At 44.8% G+C, this 24,497-nt stretch overlaps 1 protein-coding gene across 3 annotated transcripts in view; it reads left to right on the forward strand.

The window, feature by feature from the left end:
• LOC128901988 (BDNF/NT-3 growth factors receptor-like) overlaps positions 1-18,859 on the forward strand; it is a 199,379-nt gene extending 180,520 nt beyond the window's left edge. For all 3 annotated transcript variants that reach the window (XM_054184232.1, XM_054184233.1, XM_054184235.1), the window contains 2 exons: positions 17,672-17,830; positions 18,674-18,859. In XM_054184232.1, coding sequence (XP_054040207.1) covers positions 17,672-17,830; positions 18,674-18,859 — 345 coding nt within the window. The remainder of the gene's footprint in view (positions 1-17,671; positions 17,831-18,673) is intronic.
• The last annotated feature ends 5,638 nt before the right edge of the window (positions 18,860-24,497 follow it).

Consider the following 24,497-nt stretch of genomic DNA (forward strand, 5'->3'; position numbering starts at 1 on the left):
AATACCAGCTAGCTGGTGGCTGTGCAAGCCTACCTGGAAGCTTGAGGTCTCCTGGGAATTAGAATTAGAAAGATGGCATCTTTCAAAAGAATTGCCATTTTATAAGTGAGACATTTTTTTCCTGAGACCTACAAGGAGACTGTGACTTGCTGAAAGAAAATGGTGTCCACTTGCTGCAACTGCAAGGCTGAGGCTGAAACCCAAACAGAAGCACTACAGCCTATCTATGCTGATGTCTCCACCCAAACAGACCTCCCAAGGACTGAAATAGTTGTCCAGACCTTAGACTGCATGGAGCTCCAGCACCTGGAAGTCCCCCTAGCACCTGAAGGTAGTGGTGGATGTCATAGCTACAAGCGTGCCTAGCTAGAAGAACTCTTGAAACAAGTATCTATGTTGCAAGAGGAGCTCAACAGGCAGCGCAGTATCCAGGAATGTGAGCAGGAGATCGATACGTGGTATAGTGTGCTGTCCCAGGCTGAGTGACAGCCCTGCCTTACGGCTGTGCAAGGGGAAGAGAAGCCCAAATTCAGCATCAAGCTGGCTGACACAAATAACTCATGAGATGAAAGAGACTGGACCCTTGTCTCTCTTCGGGGCAGAAGGAAGAATCTTTCCCCTTCCCATGAAGTGCCCCTATGTAACAGATATGATGCTCTGGGGGTGGAGAATGAAGAGCACAAGTAACGGACAGGATCCAAGAGAAGATGATCACGCAAAGTTGATCCAATGACCCACCTGCATGAGAACCAGTGCCACCAGAAAAGCATGTGAAGTATTGCTAATTGGAGATTTCTTACTGAGAGGCACTGAAGCACCCATTTCCTGTCCAGACGATTTCTCTGGAGAAGTCTGCTGCCTACTAGGAGCTAGTATTCATGACATCACTGAGAGGCTGCCGAGCCTGGTGAACCCTACAGATTATCATCCACTCAACTGTTCCACGTAGGGTCTAATGATACTGGGATGAGGCAACTTAGAACCATCAAAAGAAACTATATGTCCCTCGGGGCAATGTTAAAAGGACCTGGAGCACAGGTGGTGTTCTCTGTCCTCCCAGTCAGAGGAAGAGCTTCAGGAAGGAGGAGCATCCTGGTTTGAGGTAAAACAGAACCAACTTTCTGTTCAGTAATTTTACTTCTTAGCTAGGCCTCTTCTAACGCTCTGAAATTAACAGCATGTTGTGTCGAAAACGGTTCGTTCTCAGAGTGATAAGACCAATGTTTACAGTTTGTGCCAAGGAATGGTACGCAGAGAGGCTCTTGCTTATACTTATTGCTGTAACAACCAAGGTCAGCTAATTTCGTTATTTGCCCTGTTGGAGGGTCGGAAATAGAAAAGCGTAGAGGGGTCCCACCTGCAGGGAGGAGCGGACAGGACAGGTGACCCAAAATTGACCAACATGGGGTATTCCATCCCATCTGCCCCATGCTCAGTATAAAAGCTGAGGGATCAAAGGGTCAGCCCTCTTCCTTCAACGGCTGACGTCCGAGGAGGACCCTGTCTGTTCATCTGCCTTTGATCCCGGTCCGTGTGTTCCTGACTCCAGCTCTGGAATCCAGTTCCCACCCGTCGCTGAGTCCAGTCTGGGACTTCCCCAGTGCCTGCCGGTGACGTCATCCTGGGAGCTTAATACGGTTTTGTATATACTGTATCTATTTCATTATTTTCCTTTTTATTTTATTATTAATATTTCATTAAAGTAGTTTAGTTCTTTCTAAACTCTCCCCCTCCTCTCCGTGCATGAGAGGCTGGGGGGGAGCATCTGTCGCAGGTGGCAGCCTGGGCTGCAATGATCATGCCCTGGTGGAATTCAGAGACTTGAGGGATATGGGCCAGGTGAAGAGTAGAGTCAAGACCCTGAATCTTAAGAGAGCAAACTTTCAGTTGTTTAAGGAATTAGTGGATGGGAAACTGCCGTCAGGGACAAAGGAGCAGAAGAGAGCTGTCAGCTCTTTAGGGACATTTTTCTTAGAGCACAAGAGCTCTCGATTCTCATGTGTAAGAAGTCGGCAAGGAAGGCAGGAGACCAGCATGGCTCAGTAAGGACCTCCTGCTCAGAGTACAGCGTAAGAAGGAAATGCACAGGCAGTGGAACCAGGGACATGTATCCTGGGAAGAATATAGGGACGCTGCCCAGATGTGTAGGGATGGGATCAAGAAAGCTAAGGCACAGTTGGAGCTGAATATGGCAAGGGATGAGAAGGATAATAAGAAGGTCTTCTACAGGTATGTTGGGAAAAAAAAAGGCAAGATTAAAGAAAATGCACTATCCCCTGATAAAAAAGACAGGAGAACTAGCAAAAATCAACATGGAAAAGGCTGAGGTACTTAACGTTTTTTTTGCCTCAGTTTTCAATGGCAATTACTCTTCCCACATCTCTCAAGTCCCTGAACCTCAAGGCCGGTACTGGGGGAATGAAGTCCCTCCCGTTGTAGGAGAAGATGAGGTTCGAGACCACCTGAGGAAGCTGACGTGGGAAAATAATGGAAGATTGGCGATGAAGATTGTAAACATGCTCAAGTGACCTGCAGCTGAGGTGTCGAAAAACACATATATCACACTAATCGTTGTTTAGTCTTGTGTACTTGACAAGTAGAACATCTGTGCTTAGATAACATAGGCCTGTGATAGACTCAGAGGCACCCTATCAAACATGCTTGAGATTCCTGCCCTGCTGTCGGAAAGATCAAAGCACAGTGGAAAACTACGCCTGCTTGAATCCCTGATATACAGGAGAGAACAGCAGGTTCGAAAACACTCTCTAGCAAGGACTGACCTCCATGGTGCCTGCGTTCCCACTTGTGTGCCTCTGCCCGGGTGCTTCTTTGGAGATCCCCTGTTTCGTGAGGTATTGAGATTAAATTTACTCTTTGCATTTCATCTGTGATTTTGTGGTTGTTCCTGTGTCGGCTCACACAGCTGAACATACACAAGTCCATGGGACCCAATGATATGCATCCCAGAGTCCTGAGGGAATTGGCTGATGTAGTTGCTAAGCCACTCTGCATCATATTTGAAATGTCATGGCGGTCAGGCAAAGTCCCCAGTGACTGGAGAAAAGGGAAATATCCCACCCATTTTTAAAAAGGGTAAAAAGAAGGATCCTGGGAACTACCAACCAGTCAGCCTCACCTCCATGCCCGATAACATCATGGAGCAGATCCTCTTGGAAGTTATGTCAAAACATATGGAAGACAGGGAGGTGATTAGTGACAGCCGACAGCCAACAGGTCTTCACCAAGGCCAAATTGTGTCTGACTAATCTAGCGGCCTTCTACGATGGAGGGACTGCATCAGTGGACAAGGGAAAAGCTACAGATGTCATCTACCAAGACTTTTGTAAGGCCTTTAATACGATCCCTCACAACATCCTTGCTGCTAAATTGGAGAGATATGGGTTTGATAGTTGGACTGTTAGATGAATAAGGAATTGGCTAGGTGGCTGCATGCAAAGTCTTACAGTCAACGGCTCAATGTCCAAATGGAAACTAGTGATGAGTGGTGTCCCTCGAGGGTCCGTACTGGGACCAATACTATTTAATATCTTTATCAACGATATAGACAGTGGGATTTGAATGCACCCTCAGCAAGTTTGCAGATGACAGCAAGCTAAGTGGTGCAGTTGATATGCTTGAAGGAAGGGTTCCTTCAAGCCCCCCATCCAGGGGGACCTTGACAGGCATGAGGAATGGGCCCGTGTGAACCTCATGAAGTTCAACAAGGCCAAGTGCAAGGGTCTGCACCTGGGCCGGGGCAATTCTCAATATCAATACAGGCTGGGGGATTAAGGGATTGAGAGAAGAGAAGGACTTGGGGATACTGTTGGATGAAAAACTCGACATGAGCCCCAATGTGCGCTCGCAGCCCCAGAAAGCCAACCGTATCCTGGGCTGCATCAAAAGAAGTGTGGCTAGCAGGTCAAGGGAGGTGATTCTCCCCCTCTACTCTGCTCTTGTGAGACCCCACCCGGAGTACTGCGTCCAGCTCTGGGATCCCCAATACAAGAAGGAGATGGACCTGTTGGAGTGAGTCCAGAGGAGGTCCATGAAAATTATCAGAAGGCTAGAACACCTCTCCTATGAGGAAAGGCCGAGAGAGTTGGGGTTGTTCAGCCTGGAGAAGAGAAGGCTCCAGGGAGACCTTATTGCAGCCTTTCAATACAGGATTATAAGAAAGACGGAGAAAGACTTTTTACCAGGGCCTGTAGAGACAGGACAAGGGGCAATGGTTTTAAACTAAAAGAGAGTAGGTTTAGATTGGACATAAGGGAGAGATTTTTTTTACGATGGGATGCTGGAACGGGTTGCCCAGAGAGGTGGTAGATGCCCCATTCCTGGAAACATTCAAGGTCAGGTCGGACGGGGCTTTGAGCAACCTGATCTAGTTAAAGATGTCCCTGCTCATTGCAGGGGAGGTTGGACTAGATGACCTTTAAAGGTCCCTACCAACCCAAACTATTCTGTGATTCTGTGATCTTCAACTTTCATAAAACTACATATAAGTAGAGAAGGAAGTTTGTATAGATGAGGTTGAAAGGGGTAAGATAATAATTCAGGAAGACAGAAATATATCAAAAGGTCAGTGATTTGTAAATTTCTGCAGATATTCTGGAGGAACTTTTTTATAATGTCAGTCTACTTTATTCTCCTCTATGTTTGCATTTGGCAATTTGGAGGGCTATGAGATTGAAGCAGTATCTGGTTATTGTGAACTTGCCTTCGTTGACTGTGGGACACCCTAGAAAGTGAACGAAAGAAAACAAGGGAATTGCAAGTGCAACTGGAAAGTTTGGAGACCTGGTTGTACTCGGATAAAATGGAAGCCTAGGTAGAGGGGGAGACCCTAGAAAGTGAACAAAAGAAAACAAGGGAATTGCGAGTGCAACTGGAAAGTTTGGAGACCTGATTGCATTTGTATAAATTGGAAGCCCAACCACAGAGGGATATGCTAGAAACCTAAGTACACACAGTGAGGAAGGGGCAGAGTGCCCGCACTGGGCGATGGGGGCATAAGGTTTGAGCAGTTAGTTACCCCAGCGATTACTGGGATGGTGACAGCTGGGATTCCTCTGGGGAGAAATGGACTGAAGGGTCCAAGGATGATTATGGTGTGCCATTTAGTTATTAACAAAGCAAAAGGACCCCCTGGGGTGCTGCAGCATACAATATCAGTGCAAGACTATACTCAGGCCAAGCTCCAGAATTTGATGGACTTGTATTGGCAGGAGTCTGAGGAGAGATTATGACAATGGTTACTGTGAGCATGGGACCAAGGAGGGGACAGTGCACATCTAACCCCCCGAGAAGTAGCACATCTGGGAGCAATTTCCCAAAATCCAGTGGTGACACAATGATTAAAAGGGGCTCAAGCAAATGAAATGCTAATTAGTCTCTGGTTGCAGAGGGCAGTAAAGCTACAGCACCCTTCCCCATTTGGGGATGATTGCCTGGTGACATGGAAGCATATAAATGAGGGGGGGCAGTATTGGAGAGAATTAGCTATTCTACAGGGTGTTTACAACCATACCTTCACTAACCCCCAACTCAGGAAAGCAATCCAGGCTGTTAGCCAGGACACCTTTTAATCTTAAAGGGGCCATCATATCACTTTTGGGAGCTGCCCAGGGGAAAGTGGTTGGGGATGTAATTCTAGCACTAGGGCTATTAGGAGAGTACCAAGCCAAAAGGGGAAGAGAGGAAATTATGCTTTGTAGATAAACTGCAAACAGAGAACAGTCCTGCAGAGAAGGACTTAGGGATACTGTTGGATGAAAAATTGGACATGAGCCAACAATGTGCTGTCGTGGTTTGGGCCAGGTTGGCCAATGACAAGACAGCAGATGCTCTCCCCCACCTCTCACTCCAAGGAGAGGAAGAAAAGAGAGAGTTATCAGTTTAGAAAAAACTAAACTGCTTTAATGAAATATTAATAATAAAATAAAAAGGAAATAATGAAATATATTCAAACATACACAAAACCATATCAAGCTCCCAGGGGATGTCACTGGCATGCACTGGTAAAGTTCCAGACTAGACTCAGTGACAAATGGGAGCTGGAACACGCTGACTGGGACCAAAGGCAGACAAGCTTACAGGGTCCTCCTCAGATGTCAATCACTGAAGAAAAGAAGAGCCAACCTAACCCCTTTGATCCCTCAGTTTTTATACTGAGCATGGCAGATGCAATGGAATACCCTATTGGTCAGTTTGGGTCACCTGACCTGTCCCCTCCTCCCCACAGGTGGGACCCCTCCACAGGGTAAACAACCAAGTCAGCTGACCCTGGTTGCCACAGCAACAAATATAAGCAAGAGCCTCTCTCACTGAACAGAAAGTTATGTCTGCTCCACCCCAAACCAGGACATGTGTGCTCGCAGCGCGGAAAGCCAATTGTATCCTGGGCTGCATCAAAAGAAGTGTGGCCAGCAGGTCACGAGAGGTGATTCTCCCCCTCTACTCTGCTCTTGTGAGACCCCACCTGGAGTATTGCATCCAGTTCTGGGGTCCCCAGTACAAGAAGGACATGGACTTGTTAGAGCAGGTCCAGAGGAGGGTCACAAAAATGGTCGGAGGGATGAAACACCTCTCCTATGAAGACAGGTTGAGACAGTTGGGTTGTTTAGCCTGGAGAAGAGAAAGGGAAGGTATGCCAAGACCAAGTAACTACCCCTGTCTTGCCGCAGTTGCTCACTGGAAAACATACAAACCCCATATGGATGTACTAGATTTCGATTCCCCCCACAGAGTGCGACAGGTGTTGTGAGCCCCACAGAGAAATAACAGACTGTACATTCCCCTGACAATACATCGGGGCTATCATAATATTTACTCACTATCTATATTCCTCTTTTTATTCTATCGTATTAAAACAGCTATTTTATTACACCATTTGTTGTCAGGCCTTTCTTATTGAGATCCTGAAAGAATCCCACACTGCATCTCTTTCCCCCCCCAACAACCTGGTGCAGAACATAGAATCATTAAGTTGGAAAAGACTCTTAAGATCGAGTCCAACTGTTAACTTAACACTACCAAGTCCATCACTAAACCACGTCTCTAAGCGCCATGTCTATACATCTTTTAAATACTGCCATGCCAGTCTGTCCCAGACCTACTGACCTGCACATCTGTCCTTGCATCCTGTAGATCTCATGGCTTTCAGTGAGCAACTTTAAATCATAGAATCATAGAATTGTTTAGGTTGGAAGTGTGCGAAATAAGTTCTGGTCCGAATGAAATAGGCTCAGGCAGAATCCTCTGTGAAGCACGTTTTTATTCACGTTCTTGCAAGAGCGGGTGACCTAGCAAGTAGGCACACTTCCAGTTCTTGAAACACACCTTTTTATGCCCTAATCCCGGCCGAATTTTTCCCTCCCCTGTTTCCCATTGGTTAGGTACTCCAGGGTTCACAGTCTGTCCGAGGCGCCTCAAATCCTTCCCGGATGTCCTGCCTCTGTTTACTTCTCTTTATGCTACACCTAAAGGGATTATCTGACTAGTTTATTTCTTTCCTTTTTGGTAAAAGATTGCTCAATGTCATTAGCCCTGGTTAAATGTTTGACTACCCTTCTAGACACTAATCCAGTAGGAATCAGTTTGTCCTTTTGTCTGTGTGATAAGAGAAGTTCTACAAGCCTTTGCTGGAGCCTCTTTGTCTTAGTCATTCCCTTATCATGCCACCTCTGATGGAAACGGCTTTTCTCCTCTGCAAAAGCAATACCTGCCTTTCTTACAGAAGGGACATTTAAGATCATCAAGTCCAACCATCAACCTAACACCACCACTAAACTATGTCCCTAAGCACTATGTCTACCTGTCTTTTAAATACCTCCAGGGATGGTGCCTCAACCACCTCCCTGGGCAGCCTGTTCCAATGCTTAATAACCCTTTCGGTGTAAATTTTTTTCCTAATATCCAGTCTAAACCTCCCCTGGTGCAACTTGAGGCCGTTTCCTCTTGTCCTATCGCTTGTTACTTGGGAGAAGAGACCAACCCCCACCTCTCAACAACCTCTTTTCATGTAGTTGTAGAGAGCAATAAGATCTCCCCTCAGCCTCCTTTTCTCTAGGCTAAACAACCCCAGCTCCCTCAGCCGCTCCTCATAAGATTTATTCTCCAGACCCCTCACCAGCTTTGTAGCCCTTCTCTGGACACGCTCCAACACCTCAATGTCTTTTTTGTGGTGAGGGGCCCAAAACTGGACACAGTACTCGAGGTGGGGCCTCACCAGTGCCGAGTACAGGGGGACGATCACCTCCCTAGTCCTACTCACCACACTGTTCCTGATTCAGGCCAGGATGCTGTTGGCCTTCTCGGCCACCTGGGCACACTGCTGGCTCATGTTCAGCCGGCAGTCGACCAGCACCCCCAGGTCCTTTTCTGCCGGGCAGCTCTCCAGTCACTCTTCCCCAAGCTTGTAACGCTGCATGGGGTTGTTGAGACCCAAGTGCAGGACCCGGCACTTGGCCTTGTTGAACCTCAGACCATCGGCCTCGGCCCATCGATCCAGCCTGTCCAGATCCCTCTGCAAAGCCTTTCTACCCTCAAGCAGATCAACACTCCCACACAACTTGTTGTCATCTGCAAATTTACTGAGGGTACACTCGATCCCCTCGCCCTGATCATTGAGAAAGATATTAAATGGAACTGGCCCCAATACTGAGCCCTGGGTGTGACTGTTCACTCAACTCCTGCTTAGATTTTGGTTAAGCCAGCTCATTCTAAGGTGTGATGTATGCTGGGAGCAGCACCATTAGGTCAAAGCAAGAGCACCAAGTAGGCAGGACAGGTGGCCAGGAAGAGCCTAAAGGCCACTATGCATCCATGATCACCTGAGAATTGCTGTCTCTGGCAGACATTATCTTTTGCCTGGCAGTTTCCTCAGAATCCACTAACTTATGGAAATGGTATAGACCAAACCTCCAAGCTGGAGGGTATAAAACATCAGCTTACCCAAAAAGCTTTTGAAGTGGATCCAACAGCAGCTGGACTGCTGAGACTTTCATGCTTCCCATTGTGATACAGGGGATGCCCGCACTGTGACGGAGAAGGAAGGATGAGCACTCTCACTGTCAACTAGATAACTAATTCTTTTCTTTTGCTCATAGGTGCATGATATTAAGCATTACAGGTTATAAGTTATGAAACCTTATGGTTTGACTGGTGAATAAGTGAATTCATGTGATAGATTAGTCTGGACAAAAGGGGATTGAGCCCCTGTTCGTTATGTTTGTTTATTATATTTCTTAATGAGCTCATGAAATAGAGTTTAAATCACAGAGTATGTCATCCTGTAAATCTGAGAGATCCAAATGGGCCTTGACACTGGGGAACACCAAGCAAAACAATGCAACAACTTGCTCTGGATTGGCTTGAGAAGAACACTTCTAAGGCGAAAGCTTCTGGGTATCAGAGGCAATCAAGTGGGACATAAGTGCTTCTTACCACTGAATAACAGGGCTGGAAAAGTCCTCACTGGTTCGTGTAGTCCACCTCGAGGCACCCATGCAGACTATCTGTAGCTATGTTATTAATAGCATAGGCCTGGCCACCTTGCTCTAAGAGATATCCAGAGATAGACATTTCACTGGCTCCCTAGATTAAGCTCTTTCTAATGTATAAAATGACATTTCTGAGCTGCAGCATGGAGTATAGATCAGCTGCTTCCCCACTGTAATGGACACCTCATAATTTCTCCTAAACAAAGCAGCTTGAAGAGACTTTTAATGTCTCAAACGCTTGCAGTACCAGGCCTTCTGCTCAAGGAACTAAGGCTAACAAGGAACTGAAAGGCCTTATTGCAGCCTTTCAATACTTAAAGGGGGCTTATAAGAAAGCTGAAGAGAGACTTTTTACTAGGGCCTGCAGAGACAGGACAAGGGGCAATGGTTTTAAACTGAAAGAGGATAGGTTTAGATTGGACATAAGGGAGAAATTTTTTACGATGTGAGTGGTGAGACACTGGAACAGGTTGCCCAGAGAATCTGTGGATGCCCTGTCCCTGGAGGTGTTCAAGGTCAGTTTGGACAGGGCTTTGAGCGGCCTGATCTAGTGAAAGATGTCCCTGCTCATGGCAGGGGGTTTGGACTAGATGATCTTTAAAGGTTGGAAGGGTCCAATCCAAACCGTTCTATGATTCTACGAACTTTATGAACCAGAGTTTTGAGCACTTTGCAGAACTCTGATTGTAAAGTCAGCTCATTGCATGTGAGTAGCAGCCCAGGCATATGAAGCCTTCTTTGCACGTGCTGCCATTATTTTACTGCTATTTAGATGTTTAGCACATAACAGGGCCTTGTCCTCAATTCCAACCCTGTTCATGATTTGTGAATAGGGAGCAATTTGTGAAGAAGGGAAGCAGCGTGTTATACTGCATGTTATACTCCAAGTCACTTATGTCTTCATTGCTTTCTGGGTCCTTCAGCTATCTTATGGAGAACCTGGTCACCCAGGCAGCTTACATCAATGTGGAGGTAAAGGGAAGTCATTAGCAGGGACTTAGGGCAATCTGTGTCAGTTGGCCTCATTTCCAGAGAACAATCTATACAATCAGTTGCTTGTGTAGTTGTAACCCATATGCCCTTTTGAAGCCTTTTCAATATTGGACATTATGAATGGTATTGAAATTCTCGACAAGCTGTCAGGACAGCTTTCTAAGCTTGCCAAAAGATGGGGACCCCAGATCTGAAATGATTTAGTATCTTGCAGGCTCAAGGATTTTAACCAAGATAACTTGGCTTTGCATTATTATAGTCTTATATAAAATGGAGCCAAAACTTCACCTATGAATTGCTGTGTCAAGCTACTAGCTATGACCTAACTTTTAGAAAGATATAAAGGCTTGACTTAAGGAGAATGAGGGAAGAAGCATCTGATATCAAGGATAGATAAAAAATTTAGGAAAGCTCATGGTGACTCAAATGATTCTGTCTCCATCAGACAGGTAAACAAATCTGCAGGAAAAAAAAAAAGCCATGAGTGGGAAGTAACTTCCTTCTTCCTAACACAGAGAAATGCTTTCAAAAGATGAATCTAGTTTAATACCCTTGAGTTCACTTTTAGAAGTTACTATATGTCCCTTAATGGCACTCTTGCAAAGCTGCTGTCCACCCATTGATAATTTGAAGAGCTTGCATTAAATTTGATTTACAGTTAGTTCATGCCCCTCTTCTCGTCGCCGTGGAGACCAGCTTCAGTGCAGGTAAGGCCTCACTGGGGAAGGGGATCGCGGCGGATAAGGCCGGCAAAGGGCTCTTTTGAGGGCTCTTTCAAGGGCTCTTGTAGCCAGGAAAGGCGGCTAGCTCGTGCCGAAACCGGCAGCTCGGGGGCGGGCTGCTGACGCGGCAGGGGCGGAGTCAGCGTCACACGCGGCAGCTCTAAACGGGTGGTCCCGGAGTGCAGTGGCCGGCCGCTGCGCACCCAGCACGCGGGTAACCTACGTGGGTCACCCAGGGCGGCACCGCAGTGCGAGCGAACGAACAAACAAGGAGCAGCATTTCGTACGGTGGGTCACTGGAAGCCTTGAGTCTAAGGTAAGCAGAAGCTGGGCAACCACAAGCAGAGGAACATCGGCGTGCAAGGGCACCGGCTCAGGGCGCGAGGGAAGCGGACAGCAGAGATCCTCCATCTCCCGGCACGAGAAAAGAACATGGCTGCAAAACAGTCAAAAGCTTCTGCGAGGAAGAACGTGGGAACTCAGACTGAGCTCCTCTGCAAGCATGTGGCTGTGCAGGTCTCGGGCTGTAATGAATGCCTGAGTCTGGCACTGCTCCCACAGGGTTCCAGAGACACTGTGTGCATACGGTGCGATCAAGTAAATGATCTGCTCAGGAAGGTGGTTGAACTGAAGGAAGAGGTAGAAAGGTTAAGAAGTATTAGGAACTGTGAAAACGAAATAGATTGGTGGAGCCATACCCTGAGGCAAAGGCAGCAGGATGAGGCTCTATCAGAAGTGGATGACCCGCTTCCCTCCTGTCACCAGGCAGAAGGAGAGGACTCAAGGGATAAGGGGGAGTGGAGTCAGATCCCTCCTCGGAGAGGTAAGCGAAACCTCTCACGGCCCCCCTCACCATCCCAACTGCCCTTACGTAATAGGTATGAGGCTCTGGAAATTGAGGACCAGGCGACTGAGGATGGAGAAGCTGATCCATCCAGTGAAATGCCCAGTGCTCGTCACTCACCCCCACGCCTCAGGACGTCCTCAACAAAGAAAGAAAGAAGGGTTATTGTAGTAGGTGACTCCCTTCTGAGAGGAACAGAGGGTCCTATCTGTAGACCGGACCCATCCCACAGGGAAGTCAGCTGCCTCCCTGGGGCCAGAATTAAGGACATACGGAGGAAACTCCCTTCCCTGGTCCAGTCATCAGATTACTATCCGCTACTGATATTTCAGGTAGGCAGTGACGAAGTAGGTACCAGAAGTCTGAGGGCAATGAAGAATGACTTTAGGGCCCTGGGGCGGCTGGTTAAGGGATCGGGAGCACAAATAGTGTTCTCCTCTATCCCACCATTTGCAGGGGTAGACGAGGGGATAAATAGGAGGAGCCAGCAAATTAACTCCTGGCTCCGCGACTGGTGCGTCCGGCAGGACTTTGGCTTTTTTGAACATGGGCTGATCTACAGGAAACCAGGCACGCTGGCAACAGGTGGGGGAAGCCTAACCCGAAGGGGAAGAAAGAGACTGGGACAAGAATTAGCAGGGCTTATTCATAAGGCTTTAAACTAGGTTTGAAGGGGGATGGGGATGAAACCAGGATCACAAAAGTGGTGCCTGGGAGCAACATAGCAGTGCTCATGGGTATAAGTGATAGCAAGGTCTTGCAGCCTGTCTCAGCGATGGTGGGGGATAGTGAATTGTGTGGCAGCATAGACACAAGGAGTAGTGATAATTTGGTAACTACAGTAGTGTCCGAGAATGATCAGGTGCAAATCAGGGCCTGTCCCCCCAAGAAAGTGGCAGGACAATTAACCCAACTGAAGTGCATCTACACTAATGCACGCAGCATGGGGAATAAGCAGGACGAGCTGGAGGCCATCGTGCAGCAGGGAAACTATGATGTGGTTGCCATCACGGAAACGTGGTGGGAAGACACACACAAGTGGAGTGCTGTAATTGATGGCTACTAGCTTTTCAGAAGAGATAGGCAAGGGAAGAGAGGTGGTGGGGTGGCCCTCTATGTTAGGGGCGGTTTTGAATGTCTAGAACTCAACAGTGTGAATGACAGTGTTGAGTGTGTATGGATAAAAATCAAGGGGAAGGCCAACAAGGCAGATATCATGATGGGAGTTTGTTATAGACCCCCTAATCAGGATGTAGAAACCGATGAAGTATTCTATAAGCGGCTGGCAGAGGTCTCGCGATCATCTGCCCTTGTTCTTGTGGGGGATTTCAACTTCCCGGATGTCCGCTGGGAATACTACACAGCAGAGAGGGAACAGTCCCGGAGGTTCCTGGAGTGTGTGGAAGACAACTTCCTAACACAGCTGGTGAAGGAACCTACTAGGGGAAGTGCCCTACTGGACCTACTGTTTGTTAACAGAGAAGGTCTTGTGGGGGATGTAAAGGTTGGAGGTCATCTTGGGCAGAGTGACCATGAAATGATAGAGTTTTCAATTCTTGGTGAAGGGAGGCGGGGAGCCAGCAGAACTGCCACCGTGGATTTCCAAAGGGCAGACTTTATCCTGTTTAGGAGCATGGTTGAGAGTGTCCCTTGGGAGGCAGTTTTGAAGAGCAAAGGTGCCCAGGAAAGCTGGTCATACTTCAAGCAGGTGCTCTTAGAAGCACAGGAGAAGGCCATCCCCATGTCCCGAAAGACGAGCCGACGGGGAAGAAGGCCAGCCTGGCTAAATAGAGAGCTTTGGCTGGACCTCAGGAAAAAAAGGAAAGCTTACATTCTCTGGAAAAAGGGATTGGCAACTTATGAGGATTATCAAGATATAACAAAGCTATGCAGGGGGAAGATTAGAAGGGCCAAAGCTCAATCAGAACTCAGCTTGGCCACTGCAGTTAAAGACAACAAGAAGAGATTTTTCCAGTATATCAACAGAAAAAGGAAAACTAGGGAAAATATAGGTCCACTGATGAGAGAGACGGGTGCCCTAGTGGTGGAAGACACAGAGAAGGCAGAGTTACTGAATGCCTTCTTTTCTTCGGTCTTCACTGATAAAGCCGTCCCTCACGCATCCCATACCCTGGAGGCAAGGGGGAAGGTCTGGAGAGAGGAAGATTTTCCCTTAGTTGAGGAGGACCGGGTCAGAGACCACTTGGCCAAGCTGGACATTCATAAATCCATGGGCCCTGACGGGATGCACCCGCGAGTGCTGAGAGAGCTGGCAGATGTTATTGCTAGACCGCTCTCCATTGTCTTTGCAAGGTCATGGGGAACAGGAGAGGTGCCTGAGGACTGGAGGAAGGCTGACATCACTCCAATCTTCAAAAAAGGCAAGAAGGAGGACCCAGGGAACTACAGGCCGGTTAGTCTCACCTCTGTCCCTGGGAAGGTAATGGAGCGACTCATTCTGGATGTCGTCTCCAAACACATAGAGGAACAGGAAGTTATTGGAAGTGGTCAGCATGGATTTACCAAGGGCAAATCATGCCTGACCAATCTGATAGCTTTCTATGATGTTGTAACGGGTTGGCTGGATGAGGGGAGAGCCGTAGATGTCATCTACCTTGACTTTAGCAAGGCTTTTGACACTGTCCCCCATAACATCCTCATTAGGAAGCTGAGGAAGTATGGGCTAGACGAGGTGACAGTGAGGTGGATCGAGAGCTGGCTGAGTGACAGAACCCAGAGGGTTGTGATCAGCGGCACAGAGTCCAGTTGGAGGCCTGTAACGAGTGGTGTCCCTCAGGGGTCAATACTTGGTCCAATTTTGTTCAGTATATTCATTAATGACCTAAATGAGGGGACAGAGTGTATCCTCAGCAAGTTCGCTGATGATACCAAACTGGGAGGGGTGACTGACACTCCGGAGGGCTGTGCTGCCATCCAGCGTGACCTGGACAGGCTGGAGAGCTGGGCAAAGAAGAACCTAATGAGGTTCAACAAAAGCAAGTGTAGGGTCCTGCACCTGGGAAGGAAGAATGCCAAACACCAGTATAGGTTAGGGGCGGACATGCTGGGAAGCAGCTCTGAAGAAAAGGACCTGGGGGTCCTGGTAGACAGCAAATTATCCATGAGCCAGCAGTGTGCCCTTGTCGCCAAGAAGGCCAATGGCATCCTGGGCTGCATAGGGAAGACTGTGGCCAGTAGGTCGAGGGAGGTCATTCTCCCCCTCTACTCTGCACTGGTGAGGCCACAACTGGAGTACTGTGTCCAGTTTTGGGCTCCCCAGTTCAAGAGGGACAGGGAACTACTGGAGCGGGTCCAGCGAAGGGCAACCAAGATGATTATGGGACTGGAGCACCTCCCTTATGAGGAAAGGCTGAAAGAGCTGGGACTCTTTAGCCTGGAGAAGAGAAGGTTGAGGGGGCACCTGATTAATGTTTACAAGTATCTAAAGGGTGGGTTTAAGGAGGACGGAGCCAGGCTCTTTTCAATGGTTCCCAGCGACAGGACAAGGGGCAATGGGCACAAGCTAGAACATAGGAAGTTCCGTTCAAATACACGGAAAAACTTCTTTACGGTGAGGGTGACAGAGCACTGGAACAGGCTGCCCAGGGAGGTTGTGGAGTCCCCTTCTCTGGAGATTTTCAAGACCCGCCTGGATGCAGCCCCGAGGGATGTGCTTTAGGCAATCCTGCTCTAGCAGGGGAGTTGGACTAGATGATCTCTAGAGGTCCCTTCCAACTCTGAAGATTCCGTGATTCTGTGATTCTCCAGCTCACCTCATCTTGAGCCTGCTATTTCAATGGTGATATTTCATGTCTTTGCTCTAGAAGCATTGAAGTGTTCAGATAGGAAGTTTTGAAAACTGTTTCATTGCATAATCTTGCATCTCTGAATTGTACAGGAATCTGTATCTTTGCAACCACGGGGTCATTCGTTTGCTCTCCCTCCCCCCCACCCCCCCGCAGTGGGATGGGGGGAGAATTGGAAGAAAAAGGCAAAGCTCATGAGTTGAGATAAAGGCAGTTTAACAGAACAGCAAAGGAAAGGGGAAAACAACAATAACACTGATAAAGGAATATAAAAACACAATTAATGTACAACTGCTCACCGACCGCAACCCGGAAAGCCTGGTATTGAATACCCCTTTGGCTAGTTTGGGTCAGCCGACCTGGCTGTGTCCTGTCCCAGCTGAGGGGTGACCTTATTGCTCTCTACAGCTTCCTGAGGAGGGGAAGTGGAGAGGGAGGTGCTGATCTCTTCTCCCTGGTATTCAGCAATAAGACGCATGGGAATGGTTCAAAGCCGCATCAGGGGAAGTTCAGACTTGACATTAGGAAGCTTTTCTTTACAGAGAGGGTGGACAGACATTGGAACAGGCTTCCTAGAGAGGTGGTCGATGTCCCATGCCTGTCAGTGTTTAAGAGGCATTTGGACAATGCCCTTAATAACATGCTTTAACATTTTTGGCCAGCCCTGAATTGGTCAGGCAGTTGGACTAGGTGATCATTGTAGGTCCCTTCCAACTGATCTCTTCTCGCTCAGCTAGTTAGACTATTTTAAAACTACTTGAGTGGATTTATTCATTTATGTGATCGAGTGAGAATGTGACACATTAGGAACAGTAAGTTGTTTAGAAACTAGAATGAAAAGCAAGAGTTTACTTTTTTATTTACATTCAGCTTAAGTAACTCAATTTTAAGAAAGTATAGCATTTTGGGGAAAACAAAAAATGTGTTGGAGACTTTCAGAAAGGCATTAATTCAGGAAAAGATTCCTGAGGAATTCATCATGTGATGATTTGGGACACAGAGTCCATGTCTTGCAAGTTATTTATTATCAAGTGTATATATACAAAGGACTGAAAATTTGGAAAGCTGTGTAGAACCGAGTAGTTAATTTTGAACAAAATAATTTGATGCATTGATTAACTTTGGAAATTATCCACAGACAATAGCATTGCTTTAATTAATTCATAATAGATTAATAGATTAAACCACATAGATCCTGATCCTTCTGTGCCATGCAGTCACTGTGTCTTCATGGATCTCAGATGATATCTGCAGATTTCATTGCATGAATCTTTTACAATTTTCTCAGTCTTAAAATGGAGAGTAATACCGGCCTAATTTATAATGGGTTGCCCAGAGAAGTTGTATGCCCAGAGTAGTTGTGGATGCCCCATCCCTGGAAGTGTTTGAGACCAGGCTGGATGGGGCTTTGAGCAGCCTGGTCTAGTGGGAGGTGTCCCTGCCCACGGCAGGGGTGTTGGAACTAGATGATCTTTAAGGTCCCTTCCAACCCAAACCATTCTATGATAGGTTAATCATTAATTTTATAGAGCATTCAGTTTCTTGTGTAGGGGGTGCAAAATAAATGTAGAAGAGTTTATACTTCAGAAACAATTTCTTTGGAGAGTCTATTGAGAAATCTATCATGGTAGTGATCACCATTTGGGAGAGAGGAGGTTGGATCACAGCTCCCTGCTTCTTCTGAGCTCTTTAAAGTGAATGGCAGCAGATGGAAAAAAAGAAAATGTGGATTTCCTTGGTTTAGCATCTCAATACTCTTCCTGGAGGAATTATTTCTGACTCTTTCTTTTTTTTTTTTCTCAGGTTGGAGGTCACACAATGCTGCCTATTCGTTGGATGCCTCCCGAAAGTATCATGTACAGGAAGTTCACCACAGAAAGTGATGTCTGGAGCCTGGGGGTCGTATTATGGGAAATCTTTACCTATGGCAAACAGCCATGGTATCAGCTCTCAAACAATGAGGTGTGTGTTATATTTTAAAATTGCATAACGAATGGTGGCATTTTAACTGATGATATGGCTTATCTGGGGAAAGGACAATAGCAAACTTATTTAGTAAAAGCAATAACCCTGATACCATGTATTTATGGTGTTGTCGCAAATTTTTGTGGTTGAAGTTCTTTTTCACCCTTTTCTCCCCAAGGTGGACAGAAGTTATTCAAGTAGGACTATACCGAGTTGGGATGTAGCTTCCTCCTTTGTATACAATAGCCTGCTCTGGGTGTTAAGAAAGACCATGAGGCAATAAAAAGGAGCTTACCTGTCTCCCAAACTGGCATTGGGTGATTTCAGTTACTCATCAGGAAATGTCATTGTCATTAAGTTGTTGTTCTAAAACATTCTTGAATAGATTGAAGGAATCTGGAGATCTCTTCGTACCTGGGAAATCAAAAGTAATCCCTTTCCAGAGATTAGTCACGGTGGTACTCATAAAGTGTAAGGAGGGAGGGAGAGGTGCTCTATGTGAGATGATTGAAACAGCTTACTTCTGAGATGAGGCGAGATAGATTGATAGACAGGTAGGGTATTGCTTCCCTACCACCATTCCCTCATGAATGGAAGGGTTAACATGGGTTAACATAACATCAGTCAAGGTATTGCTCCTTGACATCCTACATTATGGTGATTTTTCCAGATCATATCCCATTGCCCGTACATCTACCTAGAAATGCAGCTCTTCTGCAGAGGTGGCCAGGTGACTGCCGCCAGTGAGGCTGCTGTGGCTATTAGCAGCTAGCTCTTCCATTGGTGAGGCCCACGTAATTGGCATGGCTACACTGATCCTTTCCTTGTGATTTCTCGTAGGTGATTGAGTGCATCACTCGGGGTCGAGTGCTGCAGAGACCTCGCACGTGCACCAAGGAAGTATATGAGTTGATGCTGGGCTGTTGGCAAAGGGAGCCTCACATGAGGCTCAACATCAAAGAAATCCATTCCCTCCTCCAGAACTTGGCTAAGGCATCTCCAGTCTACCTGGATATTTTAGGCTAAAACATCCTAGCATTTCTTCTTATGGTCTGTGTGAATGAATGTGTTCAACTGCCACTGAACTCCATTAAAATGCATTCTTAACTTTGACAGTATTAATGACAAAGATATGGAGAAGCTTTCAAAGGGCAAGCAATGTGCACTTCTCCATCTGTAGACACAGTATTGACTTTTGGGGCATTACTGAAACATCACACTCTCTCTTTCAGTTTCTATCCTTTTTCCTCTCTCTAATCAATTTGGCTTCTGCATTATTGTAACTCTGCATGGACAAAGGCCTTAAAAACTTGATCTGTTATATCAGCAGACAATTTGATGGAAGGCAAAAGGTGGTTTAGCACTTTCCTTGGACAGTCTTTCTGAGGAGTAAAGGGATTTTTCAAGGAGATGCATGGCCAGCATTTTTCATTGCCAGATACAAGTCTATGGTAAAAGGGAAAAAGATATTTCTGTACTACACACGATTATGTTACAAAATTATGAATAAAACATGTGCCCTTATTTTGTCTTCTGGTAGGATATTGGCATGCCACTGGTATAAAATTGTTCTCCAGCTAGTCTTTTGTAATAAAGGCTGAAGCTAGGCTTATTAATGTACAGGATTAATTACAGGATCAAGTGTTTAAACTAAGGATTTTGTTAAGATAGGGCAAGCTATAGATGCCGGGGCAGGTGTATCTTATACGGGGCTTGTCCAGCAGCATATTCCTTCCTTCCTCAATACTTTTTTTTTTTTTTAATTGTGCAAGCAAAACTGTGCATGGTATTTGTTGACTAATGCCCTTTGTGCAGAAATTAATCTCTCATCTTGTATTGCACCCTTGTACTATCTCATATATATATATATATATATATATATATATATAAAAAACCCACCTCATATACCTAACTCATAATAGCATAACTTATATTTCATTAGAAGGGGCTAATGGAGGACACATTTACAATGCTACAGATACAATAGACTGATATTACATGAATAATCTAAAGCACAGATATCACTGGTTATGTTTGAGCCATGGTGGGGGATAGAGTGAGATCCCTGGACAAAATAAATAAGACTCTGAGATTATGGCTTACTATTTGGAGTGCAAAGACCCTGAATTCAGCACCATATTTGTGTCGATGCTAGTGCTGTCATTCCCAACATCCACTTTTAAAAAAATTATTTGTTTTTGATTGGACAGGCATTATACATGTACAGCATTTGCATGGCCACTGTGTTGATGACAAATGAATGGGTATATCTGTTGTTTTTCAAACCGAAAGTTGAAGACTTCAAATTTAGAGGTAGGATTATTTTTAATATGAATTCTTACAAATTAAAACCTACCTAGTCCTCAAGACTTTTGCCTCCCTCTGTGAGGGGGAATTGCCAAAAAAAAAGTGATCTTTCTTCTCTTTTTCTCTTTTTGTTGTTTGTTTTTTTTCTTATTGACATGGGCCAGATCAAAATAGTCCTTCATCTTTGTGTTGCGAGTACTGTATTTAATACATTAAACATTTTATTTTTGCAAGTGTTCCCATAATATTCTTAATATATAATTTGCTTGCATATATTATTTATTGAAGTACTTTAGGTTTTTCCTTTAGAGGTTTTTAGAGGTTTTTCTTTTAGAGATAGCTCATAAATATTTTGAACATTTTCAAAAGAAAACAGTTCACTGGACAGTGGTGGATTTTTACCTTACCGCTTGCCATAATTTGTTTTATACCTAACCAATTATTGTGGACCTAGTTAAGACCTGGTTACCAACCTAATGAATGTTTGTATACGGACCTTGAGATTTGTCTCACCTTAGTCTGCGCTGCTGGGGATTTGCGAATCTGAGTCACTTACCCCCCGCCTTTTCTGAGTGGGATGTGATACCTACTCCAGCAGCACTTATTTCAAAACTGCCATCACTTCTTCTTCAATCTTTTCCTTGGCCTTTCCTGCAGTTCGTGTTTTCTGCCATACTAATGATCCTCCTTATTTGCCTGTGAGTTCTTATCAGTCAGTTATCATCACTGTGGTGTTGTGTGGAGCCCAGAAGAGGAAGATCCATGTCTTGGTCAGATATACAGCTGGGGATTGCACCTATGTCACATGCTGTCACAGCCTTGGTCTCACACCTGCATAAATACTAGTTGCTTTTCTAGTTGCTTTTGAATGCTTCCCATCTCAGGGAAGGAAACCTGGCTGAGTTCCCTCTGTCTGGCTTAGTGCAGTGTGTCCTGACCTCATGAGATCTTTGCCCCGTGGCCCGCAGTGCTTAGCAGACCAACCAGGAATACCAACCAGGAATACCAACCATGATCTGCTGCAAAATAAAACATAGCCTTAAAACCTCTTTAAAAAGTTCACACTTCTATGAGAATATAAGCCTAATCCAGCACCCAGTACAGTTAGGGGGAGATAGATCATCGTCTCCATGAAGAGCAACCTTGTTAATGGCTTTAACTTAACAACTAGATCTCTGTCTTTTTAATTACTCAGCAATTCTGTTCTGTTCCTTCCCAATTCCAGTTTGAAGAATTGTTTTCCCGTAATCAAATGAAAAAGATGTAGTCACAGCCCTCTGCACAAATTCCTACCCAGTGAATGCAGAATAATGTATTATAAGTGGTACTTTATTCTATTTGTTGTACAGGCATTGATGTGTGTTGAATTTGTTCTATTTTAGAGACATTGCCATGGTGACTAGTCTCTCTTGACAAAGGCTTTATGTCAGAGCAGAAGTGGAATACACAGAAACTGAACTTCGGGTAGCCAGTGAGATGAAGGCTGCTAGCATTAGGCTCACCAAAGCATCACCAGAAAATAAGCTAGTATGTCTCTGTCCTTTTGAATGTATTGCTCACTGGGGAATCATGGATTACTGCATGAGAACAGAAGCAAAGCAGAAGCTGACATCTCTTTTTGCCCTTTTCAATGTCATTGAAAAGGCAGCATAACAAATAAACATGAGAATATAACTATAAAGCCATACTCATTTTTTCTTTAATAAACTAAATGTTATTTCTTAACCAGTACTGAACTAGAAGCACACAAAAAGTCTAAGGTAGATTCCTATAAAATCGGCCTTAAAATTTTACTAGACTGTCTTAGAAGTTCACATAGAAAGCTAGATAAAGACTGAGCATCCAGTGAAATTCATTCTTTTGAGAATCTGATTTTTATGTCTTAAAGGAATTTGCAAATAATTTTCAACATAGCAGCAGTGGAGAAGGAAGGTGTCAGAGTCTGTTGATAATGTGCAGTGGGAAAGGGTTGCAGGTGGTGGAGTGGGAGGTGTTAAGCTTCTGCATGCTGTATTCTGTCTTAGTTTCTTATGAACTTAAGGAAAAGGCATCTGAGATGTTTCTGTTGCAATGCAGGCTCAGTATTCATCAGTAATAATAGCAGCATTTGTGCACACTCTCTTTCTCCTCCCCCTCCGCACCTTTTTGAGAGATTGTTTATGTTGTGGCTGAAGGGAAGGGAAATAACCCAATGAAATGATCAGGTCACTGGATGACTAAGGTACAATGGGAATGTGTTAGAACAAGACTGTCTCTGGGTTGTTACAGCCTGTAAATTAATTCAAATGCTGCTATAAAATATGAGAGAGGGGAAGGGCAGGGGAATAGATAAGAGTTTCTTATAAAACATGAAGATTTTGATAGCTCAGGAAGTTGTATTTTCTTGTTGTCAGGGCTGGGATGAACCAGTGCTGCTTCGAATCAAGAGGTCCTTGAAGAGCCTTAGTTAAACTTGTGGGTTGTTTTTTTTTTAGGGGGGGGTACTATAATTCATCACAAATATGAAGCAAAAATGAAAAGTGTACATGTTTCAGTGAAAACACTGTGAATGTCACAACAGCAACAAAGTGACTATTTTGCCATCTTTTAAACATATATCTCAGGAGAAGAAAAAGGAAATGCTGGGTACATTATTTTACCGTCTATACATTCTAGACCAGGTCTATGGGGGTTTTTTTGTTTGCTTGTAGAAGGCTCTGAGTGACAACCAGCTGGTATTTTATAAACACTGAATACTTTGGGCAAGGATAATAGAAGCTGCTAGTAGTGGGGCTGTTTAATAGAAATATGTAAGAAAACAGAGATCAAATCAAATCTTTACAGAGGCCTATATCTTGCATCTTATGTGTATCATTCTATAACTTAAAGAAAAGCAGCTAAGAATGTTTTATATATAGGCAATTTAATTCAACACTGATGTTTAATTACATCACCAATAGAGATAGAATCAATTAATTATGAAATATTTGTCCCAGCCCTGCTCTCCACCTATACTTTATGTATATACATATATTTCTAGATCTCTCTTGCTTTGTCACTTGACATAGAGAGAGAAAGATATCTACATATAAAAATAGATCTCCATATTGTCACCTAACTGTGACCTGGTGTGTAGCGCTATCTTTCTCCTTTCTTTTTTCTTTTTCTTTTCTTAATGTGATGTCTCTGTGCAAATATTTAGTGGTTCTCACTTTGCAGTTTGCTATAGCAAGGCTGATTTTGAAGTGATGCCTACGTATCAGTGTTAAAAGTTTTGTTTCTGAATCATGTGACCAGCTTCTCTTGACATGACATGGAAAGTCTCTTGTGTTATAGTGTATTTAATAAAAATGATGTCTTACAATAAATGTCATCCAAAAGAAAGATACAATTACTTTAAAAGACATACAATTTTCATGAAGTGCTGTGTGCTATTTTCATTTTTTAAATGTCATTTTTTACCTCTATTCCTTTTGAAAAGGATAAAATTAAGATATAGTTTAGTATGCTTAGAAGCAAGATATATTTGCACTCTAAAACCCTGAATAAAAACTAGATCACTGAATTCCTAGGGGTGGAAAGAAGAGTTCCATAATAGTAATAGGAAAAAGAAATATCCAATCTGAATGTAATCTGTTAGACTCTTTTTTATTCTTTTTTTTCCAGAGGACTGATGTGTAGGCTGCCCCTGTCTCTTCTTCTTGGACCTTTTCTAGCTGCCTTGTGCAGCTGCTCATCTTGTCCCCAGCCTGGGCACCTAGTAACAGAGGAGCCAGGACTGGGTCTCACCCCCAGCTCCCTAGACCCGGCTGCTTGCCTCCTCTCTGCTAGAAACCATCTAGCCTTTGCTTGACGTGGCAACTAATAAATCACCCAGTGACATAGTTTTATTGTTTTAACGATCTTGAAATTAAAACACTGAAATATCTGTCTGTCCTGGTTTTATTGCACTGATTAAATCTTCTCACAAAAGAAGAGTCAATCTGCATTGTTGCAGAGACTATTTAAATACTCCTTGGAGACATATACATTCACATCACCTTTCACTCATTTATCTTGCTCAGGTAACCAAACTGGCTGGTGCCAGGACCATGTGAAGAGATGTAAATCCATTCCCTTCTACCTTTGATACCTCAGCTCCCAGGCATGCTTCTGACCTTGTCTCTATCGTCCTGAATGCTGTCCAGAATTTGCAGATTCCTGGCACGTCCTCCTTGAATCGCCACCTTTCCACTACTTTTGCTGCAATATACTTTGGGAATTGGCATATATGCACATATACAAACCAATTAATGGGTGTATTGCATTTACGTGGCAAGGTTTTGGTAGCGTGGGGTTCCAGGGGTGGCTTCTGTGAGAAGATGCCAGAAGCTGCCCC

This window comes from Rissa tridactyla, chromosome W, assembly GCF_028500815.1.
Source record: "Rissa tridactyla isolate bRisTri1 chromosome W, bRisTri1.patW.cur.20221130, whole genome shotgun sequence".
NCBI lineage: Eukaryota > Metazoa > Chordata > Aves > Charadriiformes > Laridae > Rissa > Rissa tridactyla.